Source organism: Narcine bancroftii, chromosome 8 (genome assembly GCF_036971445.1).
Source record: "Narcine bancroftii isolate sNarBan1 chromosome 8, sNarBan1.hap1, whole genome shotgun sequence".
Classification (NCBI taxonomy): Eukaryota; Metazoa; Chordata; class Chondrichthyes; order Torpediniformes; family Narcinidae; genus Narcine; species Narcine bancroftii.
Window position 1 is genome coordinate 20265816 of NC_091476.1, and position 17414 is coordinate 20283229.

Here is a 17414-nt window from a genome sequence, read left to right on the forward strand (position 1 = left end):
ATTGACCGCCCGTGTCTTTGCTACAGAGGCGAAATCAAGCGCCAAAATGTTACTATGCTGTATGCCTAAATTTTTAAAAATAAATAAATTTAAATGCAGGTAAATGCATGTTTAGTTTGGCTTCAACAGTTTTATTGTTGGTTTACGCTGAGAAGACTTCCTTCAGGAATGTGTTATTTTGAGTGTTGGAACATAGTTTATTTTTCTTTGATTTGTAGTATTTTTTTCTTTCCACAGACATTAAGGAGTTTTATGAAGTGTCCTTAGTTGCTGCACTTACAGACCAGAGGCCTGTAACATGCAAACATTTTTCAGCTGAGATGGGGAGGGCATCGTCATCATCGGGAACAGGCATTGGACTTCTCAATCCAGAGGTGAGCAATTCAACTGTCGATCAGAACAATTTAATAGATGTTGGAAATCTAAAAGAAAAACTGCTGTTTATAAATGCTACGTTTACATTTAAGAACTGAGTGCACCATGTGTTCTGACTTTGATAGACTGTTGTATGAAATACAGCCATTTGTTGACATTTTACTACCAACATTGCCCACCTCACTGACAAAAGACAAAGGAGGAAAAACCCAACACCCAACCCTTTATTCCCTTGCAACCGCTGCAACCGTGTCTGCCTGTCCCGCATCGGACTTGTCAGCCACAAACGAGCCTGCAGCTGACGTGGACATTACCCCTCCATAAATCTTCGTCCGCGAAGCCAAGCCAAAGAAAGACTACCAACATTAAAGGATGTTCTGTATTTCACTTTATTTTGCCTTTTCAAGCAGAAATACTCTAGAGGCAACATACACCACATTATCATTTAGTTTTCAATGCTGGAGAGAGCAGGGACATAGTGATCTAATGCAAAGGGAGCTGAACAATGTCATCAGCAAATGGTCAACATAGTAGGCTCATAATATTAGTAAGCTCAGCCATTATAGAAGGATCAAGTTCCTGGAGGTGAAAATACACTAGACCTCCTAGAAGACATTGAACAATACAGTTCAGCTGAAAATGAAAAGAGGAAGGGAATAGTTCTGCTCGTGGTAGGACTGGAGACAAATGAGATGTTGTTGAGTCTACTGACAGTAAGTTAAGATTTCATACAAGAAAATCTTAAAGGGACATTCTGATCAACCCCAATGGAAAACAGTTCAGAGAAGAATCTATAACCTGTTATGTTAACGGGAGTGAGGCAGTTTATTGATGTTTCAGGACAAAACCTGTCCATAAGAAACAAGTTGGGAATCAAAAGTCTCAGCGAAGTGCAAATATATGAGTTCTGGGGAAGAGGTCAGTGACCACAAGAGTTTTTATGATTATTCCATGTAGGAGTCATAAAGCCCTTTTTACACTTGCGTCCCAGAAAGTCGGCTGTTCAATGTCCCAGTTAGGAATGGTGTCTTGGCAGTTCACAGTTGGCCACTCTTAACCGGGCCACTGGATACTTCATTGCTCACCATGAACCATCCCCAGGGATAGGACTGTTCACCCTACTACCAGTGATGTCATGATACATCGAGCGATGGTGGACCTGCCCTAAATCCTGTTCAATTATGATCTTATATTTAAACAAAATTAATCATGCCTAATTATGACATAATTAAGCTTTATGTAGAGTATGAGCCTTTCACCCCCCTGTTGATGTGCTGACCTATATAAACCTTTAAAGGGACCATGGGAAAGTGCTAGCAATAAATGGCAATAGTGGATAATTTTTAAACCGTGTGGGGAAAGTTGGTAGTGCTGTCGCACACAATTTATAAAGACTGGGGGATAAAAGCGATGGTGGACTTGCCCTTCCAGAATTCCATGAGACAGAGAAAGGGCTGAATGCATGGCTGCATTCTGGGAGCATTCATGGAGGGGTTTCTCTGCTGCATGGAATTCTGGGAAGGCAAGTCCACCATCGCTTTTTCCCCAGTCTTTATAAATTCTACGTGATAGCACTACCAACTTTACCACGCCATTTATAAATTTTCTGTTATTGCTTGCATTTTCCCCTCTCTCTCCCACTGCAACTTTCCAACGGCAAAGTTTATACCTTCATTTTAATCTTCTTTCCTTCACATTCCTGCACTCGTGCAAAAACTTTATTTCTGTCCTCGAATGCATTTCTCGTTTTCGCACTTGGCTAATTGGATTGCCGGCATCTGCAGATTCTGGGGATTGCAGTCGGGGTCGAGGAAGTCTATCCCTGGTGTGAAATGACATCATTTCAATTTGGTTTCACACTTGACTCTTATCCTACCAATTAGCTGTTAATTCCTGAGATAAGATGCAAGTGTAAAAGGGACAGTCTAAAGTTTGTTATAATCCCATAATCAATTTCAAAATGTAAAGATGGGATCAATGTGATAAAATTGCAGACATAGAGTAAAACAATACTATTCTAAAATGCTGCAGTGGCCTTGTGAACAAATCTCTGGGCTAAAATACTGATGGGGGAAAAAATTAGTAAACCACTTATTAATGATGACAGCAACATTGCAAGAATCTGAGACCTTTATTGGCTATCGTTTGGAGAAGAGATCTTAACGCTCACCAGCAGTTTTTATGGATGTGGCTTCCTGTTGGGGGCATCATCAATCCTGATTTAAGTGTGATTCTACATTATTGTTAACTGCCTCGACTGAGTGCTGTGAATCAGGCCTTGTGGAACACTGGTTCAGATTTAGTTAACATTTACCCAAAGGTTTTGGGGATTTTTTAATGAATACAAAGGTCTGAACTCCATTAGCAATGTCATCCATTTCCAGTTATCCAGCTACCAGAAATTCCAAGTATAATTATTAAAGGCAGCATTTTTTTGTTTAACACAAATTGCCACATCCAAAAGACTAACTGATTACTCATGTTTAGAATATTGCTGGCATGTAATCATTAAGTATATTCCAGAATTAATTGGTTATCTAAAGCGCATTGAAACATTTTGGTAATATATAAATGATCTTGGCCAACAGACCCATTGTATCTCCCTGGAATTAGCACTAAAAGGCAGCCCTGCAGTATGTGAAATAGTACAATTAAAGAGAGAAGATAGATTATGCACTTAGATCTGTTTTTTTTTAAAATTCCCAAACTAAATTAACCTCTGCAAGAAAAAATTAAAAATGCCCCTCATGGGGGAATAGTGTGAACTTGTAATCTCTCTTTGTAATCATATGGCCAATGAATCTTGAATTCATGCCACATATCTCATGAATTCTGCTGATTGTCCCATGGTTATTCTTAGATACATTGTGTTTAATTGCATTTATGTGCAATGTCATGTTTTTGTATGATACTCAGCTACTGATGAATAAATATTATTTCCAACTTGTGTTCTTTTTAATTTTTTAAATTTAAAGATTCAGCAGGGTAACAGACCCTTCTAGCCCACAAGACGCTGTCCAAATACCCACATGTGACCAATAAACCTACTAACCCTATACATCTTTGGAATGTGGAAGGAAACCGGAGAACCCAGTGGAAACCCATAGACATGGGTTTCTGTCCTTGCAGACAGTGCCAAATTTGAACCCAGGTCACTTTCCCAGTAATAGTGCTGTGCTAACTATTACACTAACAATGCAGCTCTTATTTAAAAATATTTGGTTCAAAATTACATATGGTGCAATATATTTCATCAACTGGTAATGAAAATGCCCAGACTAGTCTCACAACTACTCTAAATTGATGCTGCATTTCCCTTAGAACTTTGCTATTGCTCAGATGTGCAAACCTATCACAGCAGTTGCCAACACCTGGCTCTCCACTCAGCCCTAGAATACCTAGGCAACAAGTGACTAATATTTATTGACTTTATTTCTGCTGTCAACACAAAGTTCCAAATAAACATCCCAAGCTATGTGACCCAGCTCTCAGCACCCCTTTCTGCAAATGGATCCATGACTTTCTAGCCTGCATGCTACAATTAGTGAAAATTGGTAACCACAGTGCTGCTGTGATCACCATCAACACTGGGGCAACATAGGCTGCTTACTCAGCACCCTACTATACTAGACACCTATGTCTGTAAGGCCAAACGATATTCCAACTCCAACTATAACTTTGTATATAACACTTGTGTCACAGGCAAGATCTCAAACAGCATTAAGTTGGAGTATAGAAGGGAGATAAAGGATCTATTGGCTTGGTGCGAGGATAGGAACATCTCCCTCAATGCCAGTGAGACCAAGGTGTTGGCTATAGACTTCCAGAAAAGGTGTGGAGCTCACTTTTGATACTGTTCCGTTCACGTCATTGCAATGGCCAAGAAAGTGCATCAGGGTCTCAACTTCCTCAGAAGATTGGGGAAATTTGGCATATCACTTGCTTCCCTAAACAATTTCTAAAGGTTTACTATGGAAAGCATCCTTCAGGTGTGTCACTGGGTTTTTACAGGATCTGCTCCACCCAAGCCAGCAAAAAAACTGCAAAGGGCTATGAACATGGCACGCAGAATCAGACATTTTGGCACCCACGGTTTGGCGCTGGATATTTTGGCATTTGCATTTGGCGGCAGTCATGGCATTTAATTTATTATTTTTAATTAAATATAAAATTATTAATTTATTATAATTTAAATTAAATATAATGAATAACATCTCTGCACTCTCCTCTCCCCGTGGTAACATCTACACTCTCCCCAGTGACATCTCTGCATTCCCTTCACCCTGCGGTGAAATCCACCCATTAGTGTCAAGATGACCAGTGCCAAACTGTAGGCGGCAAAATGTCCGGGACCAAATTGTGGAGACCACACTGTGGAGACCAAAATGTCTTGGACCCCATGGCTCAAGCCATCGCATATGACTCCCCTCCATCCACTACATCTATAATTCCCGCTGGCTTGTAAAAGCAGCCTATGTGTGAAAAGACTCCTCCCATTGTAGTCGTACTCTCCTCATACCCCCTCCTGTCAGGAAGAAGATTCACAAATATGAGTTCACACACACGTCAGATTCAAGGACTGTTTCTTTCCCACAGTTGTTAGTTTCCTGCATCTCAAAATAGTAAAGATATTTTGCCTTTGCTCTGTATGGACTGAGCGCTCTCTAACTTTGCACTGTTCTGTCTTATTAAATGTGCATAAAATGGCTACCTATGATCTGCTTATTGTATCTTGGAACATGTGACAATAAACTTGAACTTAAATCTTTTGTCACATTCTATGGTAAGAAAATGAGTAGTGACCTGGGAGTTGGTTGTGTTTTGTTCTGAGTCCATTTCAATTGGATATTCATGGTTCAAAAGCACCAATGATCTGAAGCTGAAAAATATAAAGAGGAAATGAGTAAAAGCAGAAGTGTGTAGTGTCATTTTTTAGAGTTGGGTATGAGGATCCAGACAGTGTTTATCTAACTTCATGCCAATGAGAGCAGTAAGATTTGATCATAAGAATTTTACCTTAAAGGGTAATTAGAAGAGTGCAATTACTTTTGTCGAGCTTCATTTTATGGCCTTTTATAGAAACCTCTATGTGTAGCACACTGAGCATTCCAGGATTGAGCAGATTATTTTGGTGGTTTTACACTTTTGACATGATACCTTTATCTGAAATCAAAAATCACAAGTTGATCTTTAACTTGATGAATAATTTTCAAGTCATCCTCATTGTCTGCTGCCCAAAGTCATTACATAAGTTGCGAACTGGACAATTTAGATGTAATTAATGTACAGTACTAATATGTAAGGATTATGTACTGAAACATTGATCTATTTTAAGTTAAAATTTGTTATAAGAGCCAGAGAAAATATGTAAGACTCCCAATGTTTTTAAATGCTGTTTGGCCTGTTGAAGTTTCCCCAGTTTTGTGTTTTTACCTCAATCACAGTATCTGCAGACTTTCGTGTTTTACTGATGTTTAAAAAATGTGCTGAGTGAATCAGTTGATGCCTTGCTTTTACTTCTTCAAAATGACATAGGTTTGGGAAGATTCTTTAGTCAAAAGAGAGGCAGATGGAAATTACAGACCAGCTATCCTGACATAATAAGAAAAAAAAATTGGAACCTGTTATTAAAGGCATTACAGTAAGGCACTTGGAAAGATTCAAGATGTCCAGAAATGGTTCAATGTGGTTTTGTAAAAGGGAAATATTTGTGGCAATCCACTCATTGCAACTTACCAATCGGGGAAAAAAACACCCATTTACAAACTGCTTTGCAAGCTTTCTTTGTCTCCATTTCACTTCTGACAAATGGTCTTGAACCTGAAACATTAACTCTGTTTCTCTTCCTAAAGATGTATGTTGACTTCTAAGTACTTCGAACATTTTCAATTTTTGCTTTAGATTTCAAGCATTTGCAATTTATTAAACTTTCACTCACTTGTGCATACTCTGCTGCCTGTTACCTCAACACTCTTCTGTCCATACCATTGTTGTCTCTGACATAAGTTTCTATTTTCCACAATAACCTTTGATGTAGCGTTCTATAAATCAATATGCACCACACTGTTTTGTTCACAGAACACATTAAGTCCAATAAATTTTCTTATGATGCCAGAGAGGAGAGCTATTTAAGAGAGAATCAGTTTATACCATAAAGGGGCAATAACTGCATGTCCAAAATATTACTTGAGGGTTAAGGAGCAACATAAAAGTAAATAAAGGCTCTTATGCCAGATCCTAGTGACCAAGGGAAAACAACATAGCCTTAAATAGAAGCTAAAACCCACATAAAGGAGGATAAAATAAGCTATTTAAGTTTGATTCAAACAATTAAAAAAAAATCTAGACAGTAACAGGCCCTTCCAGCCCACAGATGCGTGCTGCCCAATTAACCTACAATCCCTGTATGTTTTGAAGGTTTGAAGAAGAACAGAGCACTCAGAGACGTGGGGGACATGAGGGTGTACAAGCTCCTTACAGGGGTGACATGGGGGCACAACTCCTTACAGATGGAGCCAGTTTCAAACCTGGGTCGCAGGCACGGTAATAACATTACACTAACCGCTACGCTCACCATGCTGCATATTTTTAAATGTTCTTTTTCAATCATTTTATTAATCATATTATAGATAAATGATACATGAAGAGAATAGGAGTACATAATCAAGAAGGGAAATATATCACTATATGACATCATGTGATATTCCATAATTATGGAGTAATACAATATGTTATATGTTCTCATCTCCTCAAACTGAAATCTTCAAAAGAAAAAAAAAATTATTACATTAAAAGCCTTCCTAATTTAAGGGGGGGGGGGGGTGGGGGGAAAGACTGGGCAGCCTATCCTGAGAATTTAGTAATAAAAATTAATAGTCTGATCTTCACCAAAGAGAAAAGAAATAAAATTAAATATAGTCCAGAAGGAAAAATAATTATACTAACTATATCATGTGAAAATAATTTATAGAAGGTCACCAAGTCTCGTCAAATTTAACAGAAATATGACTCCTAACTTCCTCTAAATTTAAACATGACATAATTTGAGAGAATTGTTGAGTCAATGTAGATGAATCTTCCCATTTAAATAAAATAGCTCTTCTAGCCAACAATGTAGAAAAGGCTGCAACCCACTTCTGAAACTATAATTTAAAAAAATAGGAGTTGGTGGGTTAGGTGGCAAACTAATATTCCAGTATAGTGACATTCTTAAAAATATCTATCCAATACCTCTCCAACATAGGACATGTCCAAAACCTAAGAGTTAGAGAAACCACTTCTGATTTACATCTATCTCAAATAGAATTAACATCAGAAAAACATTTGAAATTTGTGCCTGATGTACCACTTTAAACTGAATCAAAGAATGAAGAGCACATATTGAAGAGGTATTAACCAATCCAAATATCTTCTCCCATGATTCCTCTGGAAGATGTTACTGAAGTTCCCCTTCGCAGGCCCTTTTAATTTTGTCGTTAGAATTTGATTGCAATCTTAATAACTTGTTATAAATGTTACCTATTAAACTCTGATGAGAAGGGTTCAAATGAAAAAAGTATCAATCAAATTTAGTTGCTACAATGTTGGAAAGTTAGGCTGAAAAGTATTCAGAAAACTTCTAGTTTGGAAGTATCTTAAAAAATGTGAATGGGGTATATTATATTTATTGGATAATTGTTCAGAAGACATTAAGCTACCATCTATATAAAGAGTCGATTAATATCCAGAGAAACTACCAAATCGGGAAAGCAAAGACAACATCGGAGGAATAGATTTTTCAGGATCTGAAATATGTACTAAAAAATCATCTGCATATAAAGACACTTTGTGAATTCCATCTCTTCTATTAATTCTCAGAATGTCACCAAAATCTCGAAGTGCTATTGCATCTTTGAATATACTCTATCAATTTCTTTAATCCTATTATTCAGTAGTAATAATTCTTCCTTTGTAAGTTTTCTTAACCCAACTGAATATGAAATTATTTGTCCCCAAAGGTATGCCTTCAACATATCCCAGACAATTAAACTCGATGCATCCTCAGTTAAATTCATTTTTTTAAAAATGTTTGGACCATAATAATGTCTACAAAATTTTCATCTTGAAGTAAGATCGAATTGACATACCATTGCTAGGCTCTGGATGAGACATCAAGAGTATAAAAGAGAGTTTCAAAGGCGCATGATCAGAAACAGCAATTGCACCACAGCCACAATCTGTACCTGAGGGAACTGATCGATTATCAACAAAGAAATAATCAGTCCTGGAATATTGATGATAAATGTAGGTGGGGTGGGGGGGGAAAATAAACTCTTTATCATTAGGGTGTACAAAATGCCATATATCAACAAGTCCATAATCTAACAAAAAATAATTGATAAAGGTAGCAGATTTATTAGGCAGCATCAGATTTGAATTGTCAGTGGGTTAAGATGCAATTTAGGTCTCTGCCCATAAGCAACATGTATTCCTTCAAACTCAGCAGGAAAGGAAACACCTGTCTAATCTGCTCAAGGTTGCCCAGTGAAACTAAATCTCTAAATAGCCCACCCCACTTCCCCAAGCCCTGAAAAAAAAATCCTGAACAGGACAGCATGCTACAACTATTAACCCTTAACCTATGTCTCCAACTAGCAGCACTCCAAGATTAAAACTAATGTTTGTTCCCACAACAGGAAGAAAACACAAATGAATGGAATTTGAAAACTAGAAAAAGACAGGTTAGATTATCTAAAAGACAAGATGATGAAAAACAGCTTCCAGTTTGAATTCATATAAGAAACTTAAGTTAAAGGAACCATAATCAAACAAATGTTATGTTAGAAAAAACAAGATTTGTTTAAATGCATTCCATTCCTCAAAGAAAACATTTGTTAGACCATCTCTTTCATTTAATGCACTTTTCCAGATACTGTAGAATTTTCTGGCCTGAAATCTTTATAAAGTATCATTACTAGAAACATCAGATTTCAGATTTGTTGTCAGAGTACATACATGACATCACATACAACCCTGAGATTCCTTTTTCCTGAGGGAACAGCCGAACTACTACTAATTGTTAGTGCAAAAAAAACTGTACACACCATAAACATGTAAACAAAGAACTGTAAACAGATAACAAATATAAACAAACTGCAATGCAGAGAGAACAAAAAGAAAATCCATAAAGTGCACAAGTAAGAGTCCTTAAATGAGACTCTGAATTTGTTGTTGAGGAGACTGATGTTGGAGGGGTAGCAGATGTTCCTGTTTCTGATGGCAGCATTCCCTGTAGATGTACTCATTAGTGGGGAGGATTTTGCTTGTGATGTCGTGGGCTGTATCCACTACCTTTTGCAGGGCTTTATGCTCATGGGTATCTGTGTTCTCATATCAGACCATGATGCGACCAGTCAGTACACTTCTACCAAACTTTTGTAGAAATTTGCCAGGGTTTCTGGTGTCATACCAAACCTCTGCAAACTCCTGAGGAAATAAAGGCACTGACCTGCTTTCTTTGTGATGCCATTGGTGCGTTGGGTCCAGGAAAGATCCTCCGAGATGGTGACTCCCAAGAACTTAAATTTGCTCACCCTCTATTTATCTAATGGAGTATTACCTTTATACATTAAAGATTTGAACATGAAGACCAGTTTGGAACTCAGTTCTACAAATGAAAATTGGCACTAGATCAGTTATAGATTTGAAATCTTGAGTTGAATCCATTTTTATTAAGTAAAAGTATGAATGATATAGGGCAAAGACTGATGTCATGCATTAGCTAATGCCTCATTGAATGGTTGAATATGTATGAGGGATGAAATTGCCAGATACTGATCCTTTGCCCCATATTCCTTTGTTCATATTGAGTGAGAATGTAGTTACCTGTAGCTTTGTTGAACTAGAAACATTTCTGATGGAATAAAATTCTCTATTTTTGCTTTTTAAAAAAAACAGTGGCTAGAACCTCAGCAGAGAAATTTGTGTGGTGACAGATAAATAGCAGCCATCGTTTGCACCAACATATTTGGAACTTAACTGCCTGTTGGTTTGTGCTGAGCTATGGCAGATTTAGTGCTGTAAATCCACATAATATGGAAAATACGTTTAGATTGATGCAAGTGGAAGTCATAGGGAAACTTCTATAAGCAGTGGACCTTCATCTAATGAATGAAACATGAAAGTCTGCAGATAACTGTCATTATAGTAAAAACACACACAAATGCTGGAGAAGCTCAGCTGGTCTCACAGGTCTATGAGGTAAAGATATATTACCATCATTTCAGGCCTGAACCCTTCTTCAAGGTATAAGCAAAGAACAGGAAGATGTCAGAAGACTTCATCTAATGAATGAAGCAGAGAGGAAAGGTACAATAACTACAAGTGGTATCTTTGGAAAGGTTATACATAGTATAAATGCTGTTTATGTTGAGAAGATACCAGGCACAAGGCTGCTAAACAAGATAGTCCATAGTTTGACATACGAGTGTGGATAGAAGATTGGTTGAATGTAAAGTGTGGGAATAAAGAACACCTTTTCTAGTTGGCTGACTAGTGGTGTTCTGCAGGGATTATTATTGGGTTGGCTATTTTTCATGCTGTATGTAAATAATTTAGATCACACATGTCAAACTCTGGCCCGCGGGCCAAATTTGGCCCGCGATATAATTATATTTGGCCCGCAAGATCATTTCAAAAATGTATTAGAGGTGGCCCGCCCTGCAGCGAGAGCCAATGCTGTTTTTTTGGTAATGTCACCCCCACCATCCTCCCCCTTCATTGCACATCCTTCCCCTTTGTAACACGAGAAATTGTAACACGAGAAGTCTGTCGATGTCATCAGCCGGCAAGCCGGTTGGAAGGCTCCCCGCACAACCAGTCACTTCTCCCACCTGTCGAGCGGTGCGGCAGATGGGCGAGCGCCTGTGAGTTCCTGTCGGCATGACGGGCATGGCAGGCTGCGCACGGCCCCCGGGCAGCGCGAGCCCCGCGCGACTGGCACTGGACGGCCCTTCCACAGCGCGAGCACACTTCTCCCGGTCACCACGGCCTTCAGCGCTTGCACCCGCGCGGACCCCAGGGACGGCTGGTTCGGCCCTGCACATGAAGAGAGAGATGGTGGCTGTCCGCAAAGGCTGATCGGCAGCGCGCTGGGCCTGAGTGGGTGGGTAAGCAGGGGTGGGCAGAGGGTGTAGGTGAGGAGTAATGGGCAGGGGAAGTTATGGTGGTGTGAGGGGCAGTTAGAGGGAGGGATGAGTAGAAGGAGGGGTGGATAGGGAAGAGGTAAAAGGGGAGGGGCAGGGCGAGTAGGGGAGGGGTGATTAGAGGGTGAGAGACGGGTAGAGGGAGGAACAGGTTGAGGGGAGAGGCAGTAGAGGGGCGTGTATAGGAGGGGGTGGGTAGAGGCAGAGCGAGTGGAGTGAGGGGTGAGTAGAGGTTGGGTAAAGGACTGGTCAGGTAGAGGGATGGTGGGTCGAGGCCTAGAGCCTGAGGAGTGAGCAGGAAATGCTGAGTCCTGATGCAGCCCAAAATGGACACAGCCTGTGAATGCTGACTACATCTCCACAGGGATCAAATAGGTTTCCCTCAGGTCAAGCAAAGGGTGAACTTGAGCTACCTACTCCTGACCTGTAACATTATCCTCCTAAAGTTATATCCTAAAGTTTAACATTACATATGTTGAAAGAAGAGAAAACATGCAGATGTTGTTGAAAAATGTCAATAAATATTTAGTTCGGCCCTTGACTTAGTCCAAGTTTTTAATTTTGGCCCTCCGTGAATTTGAGTTTGACACCCCTGATTTAGATGATGAAATCAATGGCCCTGTGGCCAAGTTTGTGGATGATATGAAGATAGTTGGAAGAGCAGGTAATGTTGAGGAAGTGGGGAGTCTTCAGAGGACAGGAAAACAAATGAAATGTTAGCATTCATTTCAAGAGGATGAGAATACAAGGGCAGAGAAGTAAAACCTCAGCTATACAAGGTATGGACAGAATACATTTAGAGTATTGTGGGGGGGGGGGGTGAATTTATCAAAACATACTGAATATTGAAAGGGTTGGATACAGTGGATGCAGAGATGTTTCTAGTAATGTGTGAGTCTAGGACCAGAGAGCACAGTCTCAGAATAAAAGGACATTCCTTTATAATAGAGCCGAGTGGAAATTTCTTCAGCCAGAGGGTTGTGAAATCTGTGAAATTCGTTGCCACAGACAGTTGTGGAGGCTAAATCATTGGGTATATTTAAAGGAGAAGTTGATAAGTTCTTGATTAGTAAGGCTATCAAAGGTTAAGGGGAGAAGGCAGGAAAATGACATTGAAAGGAAAAATACATAATGGCCTAATTCTGCTCCTGTCTAATGAACTTGTGGACTAGAAAAGATTTTGCATAGCAGTAAAGATATGATGAATGGCAAGTTGCCACGAGCTCAGGGGGAAGGATTTGCTATTATGGTGGTCTGTACTTTAAACCATTATTTTATAACATTATACTGGATAATGAAGATTTTCCTTCCAAAACACTTTTGGGTGATTTTTGTAGATTTTGGATGCTGATTTATGAATATCACCTTAAAATTTTCTTATCATGCACTGTTTATTTTAGCTATAACCTATTTTTGTGATTTCCTATCATGTTTAAGTCTACTTCAAGCATACAAAACCATGAAATGCAACATGTCATTGAAAATTTAATTTATCCATTCACACTTGGACTTCTTCCCTGCTGATCTTGGTGCAGTCAGTGACGAACATTGAAAGGTTTCACCAGGACATTGCAACCATCGAAAAGCAGCATCAGGGCAAATGGAATCCATCAATGCTGGCTGACTATTGTTGGACACTGACACGAGAGGCATCAGATACTGAGTACAAACTAAAATCAGTGGCAAAACATTTTTAGTCAGTTGAACTAACGCAATGTGCCAACATCATTACGTGATTAAACATGCTAAATTCAATAAAAGTTAATTTAATGGTTCTCCAACATCTTACATAATGCAGCAGATCTGAAATTATCTTTGTTTTCAATTTGAAGTTGTCTATCATAATTCCCATTTTTTTCAGGAAGCAAACCTTTAGTTTTGTTGTTCAGAGTTATTGTTACATCTGATGCTTTGATATCTGTTGTCTTGATATTGTTTCATTTTGGTTTTCCATTTTTTGATGAATGAAAAACCCGATTTTTTTTTTTTTATCCTTCAAAATATAGATATTTTTCTCCTAGCTGATCCAAATAATTGCAAATGTTAAAAAAAAATGGATCGTGTCCTTGATAAGACATTTTTTGGTGTCGTATCACAAAGGGTCCCACAATGTACCACAACCCACATCTGGTCATTTTATGTATTTGTTCAATATGGTGAAATGTAAACGTTGCAAACTTTAAGGTGCAATGCACATCATGTCCTCTTGTCACAGAAAACAGTTTCAGGAGGGAGGATGGGCAAGTTCCCATCGAAATTTCTCCATGCTCTTCTAAGCAGAATGTGCCCCTACCTTGAAGGCCTCTTTATCACTTGGCTGCACCAGCAGTGTAAAAATGGATGGTCTATGAAAATGGGTGGAAAGGAAATCATTCCATTTTAGTTTTCATCCAGCCAATCCTTCCTGGCAGAAAAAAAATGACAAACATTCCTCACTCATCAATTCTTTACTCCAAGAGTAGAAAAATAAGCGATAATACTTTTAAATAAAAACAATGAGATGCTAAGTGTGTAGAACATTGAAATTTACTTCACAAGAACAGGCCCTTCAGGCAGGAAGTAAGGAGTAACCAACATTTCAGGTCTGGACCAGTTACCTATGAGGTAACTGACGAAGGGCACAGGCCCGAAACTTTGAGTATCTTTACTATCTGTGAATGCTGCATGACCTGCTGGCTTTCTCCATCATGTTTGTGTTGCACTGGACCCCAGCATCTGCAGACCTTCTTGTTAATCAGGAACAGGCCCTTCAGGCTATGATATCTGCTGACCACATGCCAAATTAAATTAATCCTATCTACCTGCATAAGATCTATATCTCTTCATTCCCTGCCTGTTTGTGTTTGCCTAAATGACTCTTATATGTTACTATAGTGTTTTGTTTTCACCGGTTCTTCTGCAAGCATCTACCTCTCTCTGTATTTTAAAAAAAAAGGTTACCTTTGAACCCTTTCATTTCCACTCTGGGGTGGGGGGGGGGGGAAAGACTATGATTATCAACACTAATTATGGCTCTCATAATTTTGTATGTTTCTTTCAGCCTCAACTTCTTGAGAGAAGTCAATCAAAATTTGCCCATCCTCCCCTAATCTTGGCATGATCCTGGTGAACTACTTCTACACCCTCTCTTATGCCTCCACATCCTTCCTGCAATGCAACAACCAGAACTGTCCACAAAAAACTCCAAATGTAGCCTAACAAGGTTTTACACAGCTTCATGACATGCCAATGAAGGGATACTTTACCACATTATCCACTTGTGTTTCCACTGTCATGGAGCACTGGACCTGTATCCCAAGATCTATTTGTTCATCAACGCTTCGAAGTCCTGCCACTTACTGTATACTTGTATTTGACCTCCCAGTGTGCAATATCTCACAGATAAGACTTCACCTTCTCTTTTTCTGCTTGTAGAGCACGTCGAAAGAACCAAAGACGTTGATCCAAACCAAGGTTTTTATTAACTAAAAGACTGAAGCATATCACAAGTAGGTCAACCAGTCCAGAATGACCTGGTCTGGCTAGGAGCAATCTTTTAAGACCTGTCAGTAGGTGTGGCTACACTCTCAGCCAATCACAGTCATCCTACACTACCATCTGTACATATACACATTGGTGATAGAATCTGTACTGTCACACTGCTCATATTTCCATTTGATCTATATCCTGCTGTATCTTTGATGGGTCAATGAAAAATATCTTTCTTTTACAGCATAGATCAATTCCAACATTTTTAAAACCTAGCATAAAAATTACGTCACAAATGGCTCTAATGTAAGAAAATAAGTTGTATTACTTGGAAAATACCCACACTGAACAAAAGAAAATGCTTTTTATTCCTCACCTTGCAGCATAAAAAGATTAAAATGAATATGCAGTACTATAAGTATTAGCAGGGCAGCCATGTCATGTTGGAAGTTCAGGAAACCTCACTCATCTCACTGTACCAAATACTGAAGAACTCGAAGCACTGTTACAGAAATTGCCTTGTGCTGCCAGACTTTCTTCATGGATGCCAGCATTTTAGACTCATACAGATGGGTGTGATTTTCATAATTTGAAAATCCCAAATTTGACAATAAATTTGCATTAAATTATTCTTCGCATGATCTAAATTTGAATCGAAACATAAACAGAGGCTTAGGTGCCATATTTGGACTTTTTAGATGAAGCAGTGCCTGCTGAGCATTACAACCTAAATGTAAAATGGAACACGTTGGCTTCATTGGTACAGAGTTGAATGCACTTTGAATTCTAACACTTAGTCCCTACTGCAGTGCAGCAAAGAATTCTGTTGTTAATTGTTGCAAAGTGTGACAGTTAGGTATCACCCCTATTGCATTTGTATGAGTGTGTGGTGCTGTACTGATTAAACTTGACTAGCCACTGGAACTCTGAGTGAATGTAAAGGAGAGCAAAGCTTCTGCTGAATTCTCAAATACCGATAAAACAAAATCTTGCACTCGTTAGATTACTGTGTTTCATCATTCTGAAACAGCTTACAGACTGCACACGACAAGATTTAGAGAGAAAACTGAATTGAAGAAAATGCATAACATCTCCAGATTTAAGAAATTTGGTGAAGCATGTATTTATTCTAATGAACAATGTTTTGATTTCAATTTCCCAAAAGAAAAAACCATTCCACAGACAATGCTATCACCTTGTTGCTTCACTCTGTCCTGACCCACTTGGATGCCAGACTGTTGCTCATCAACTTAAGCTCAGCATTTGGGCGGCACGGTTGGCGTAGTGGTTAGTGTAATAGCTTTACAGCGCCAGCAATCAGGACCATAGTTCGAATCCTGCACTGTAATCTGTGTGCCTGGGGGCCCTAGTTTCCTCCCAGTGTTCAAAATATACTGGGGGAGTAGGTTAATTGGGGGCACAGAATCATGGGTCGAAATGGTATGTTTCTGGGCTGCATGGCTAAATTTAAGCGATCATAGTCCGGAGGCTGGTAGAGAAGCTGTCTTCACTGGCACTCAACACCCCTCTCTGTAACTGGATTCTGGACTTCATAATGGAAAGACTACTGTCTACTTTGGTTGAAGGCAGAATGTTGAGCATGTTGTGCCAAGCACTGGGACACCCCAGGGCTGTATGCTCAGCCCACTCCCGTTCATGCTACTGACCCACAACTTCATCACCAAATCCAGTTCCAACAGTGTCCTCAAATTTGCAGATGAGACAACAGTAGTTGGCCTCATCATCAACAATGATGAGTTGTGCTACAAATCTCGTGGTATGGTGCGAGAGTAACAACCTCAGTCTCAAAGTGGACAAGATAAAGGAGATCATCATGGAGTTCAGGAGGACTCAAAGGTAAAGATTCCATTATTGTCATGTAATACTACATTTAGAATGTAATATTCATGAAATTCTTTAACTTTGCCTACCTTAAGGAAGATAGTCCCCACTACACATCAACAACTCTATAGTAGAGAGTTCTTTGGAGTTGATTAAACTGGTGACCTATGAAACAACATCTTCTCACTTGTCAGGAAGGCACAACAGCGACTGCACTTCCTGAGAAGACTGTAGCAGACAAGGCTGCTATCCATCATTAGGTCAACCTTCTAAAGGAGCTCTATCGAGTGTGTCCTAGTTGCTGCAGAGAAATGGATCAGAGGTCAATCCACAGGAACTTAAAGAGTGGCAGAGAGGATCACTGGAGTTGCTTCCCCCCCCCCCCCCCCCACTCCCTCCATCGACATGATCTACTGGGATCATTGTCTGAAGTGGGCACGCATAATTGAGGATCCATTCCACCCCGCACACATCTTTCAGTTGCTCCCATGGGGAAAGAGCTAACTATTGGAGACTCTCATATTCATGAAAATTTATTTATTTGTT

General features: G+C 39.4%; 1 protein-coding gene across 2 annotated transcripts in view; it reads left to right on the top strand.

Moving 5' to 3' along the window:
* Positions 1–241: 241 nt before the first annotated feature.
* Positions 242–17414, top strand: part of LOC138740440 (disks large homolog 3-like) — a 379720-nt gene continuing 362547 nt past the window's right edge. For both annotated transcript variants that reach the window (XM_069893062.1, XM_069893063.1), the window contains exon 1: positions 242–374. In XM_069893062.1, the coding sequence (XP_069749163.1) occupies positions 321–374 (54 nt within the window). In that variant the 5' untranslated portion in view covers positions 242–320. The remainder of the gene's footprint in view (positions 375–17414) is intronic.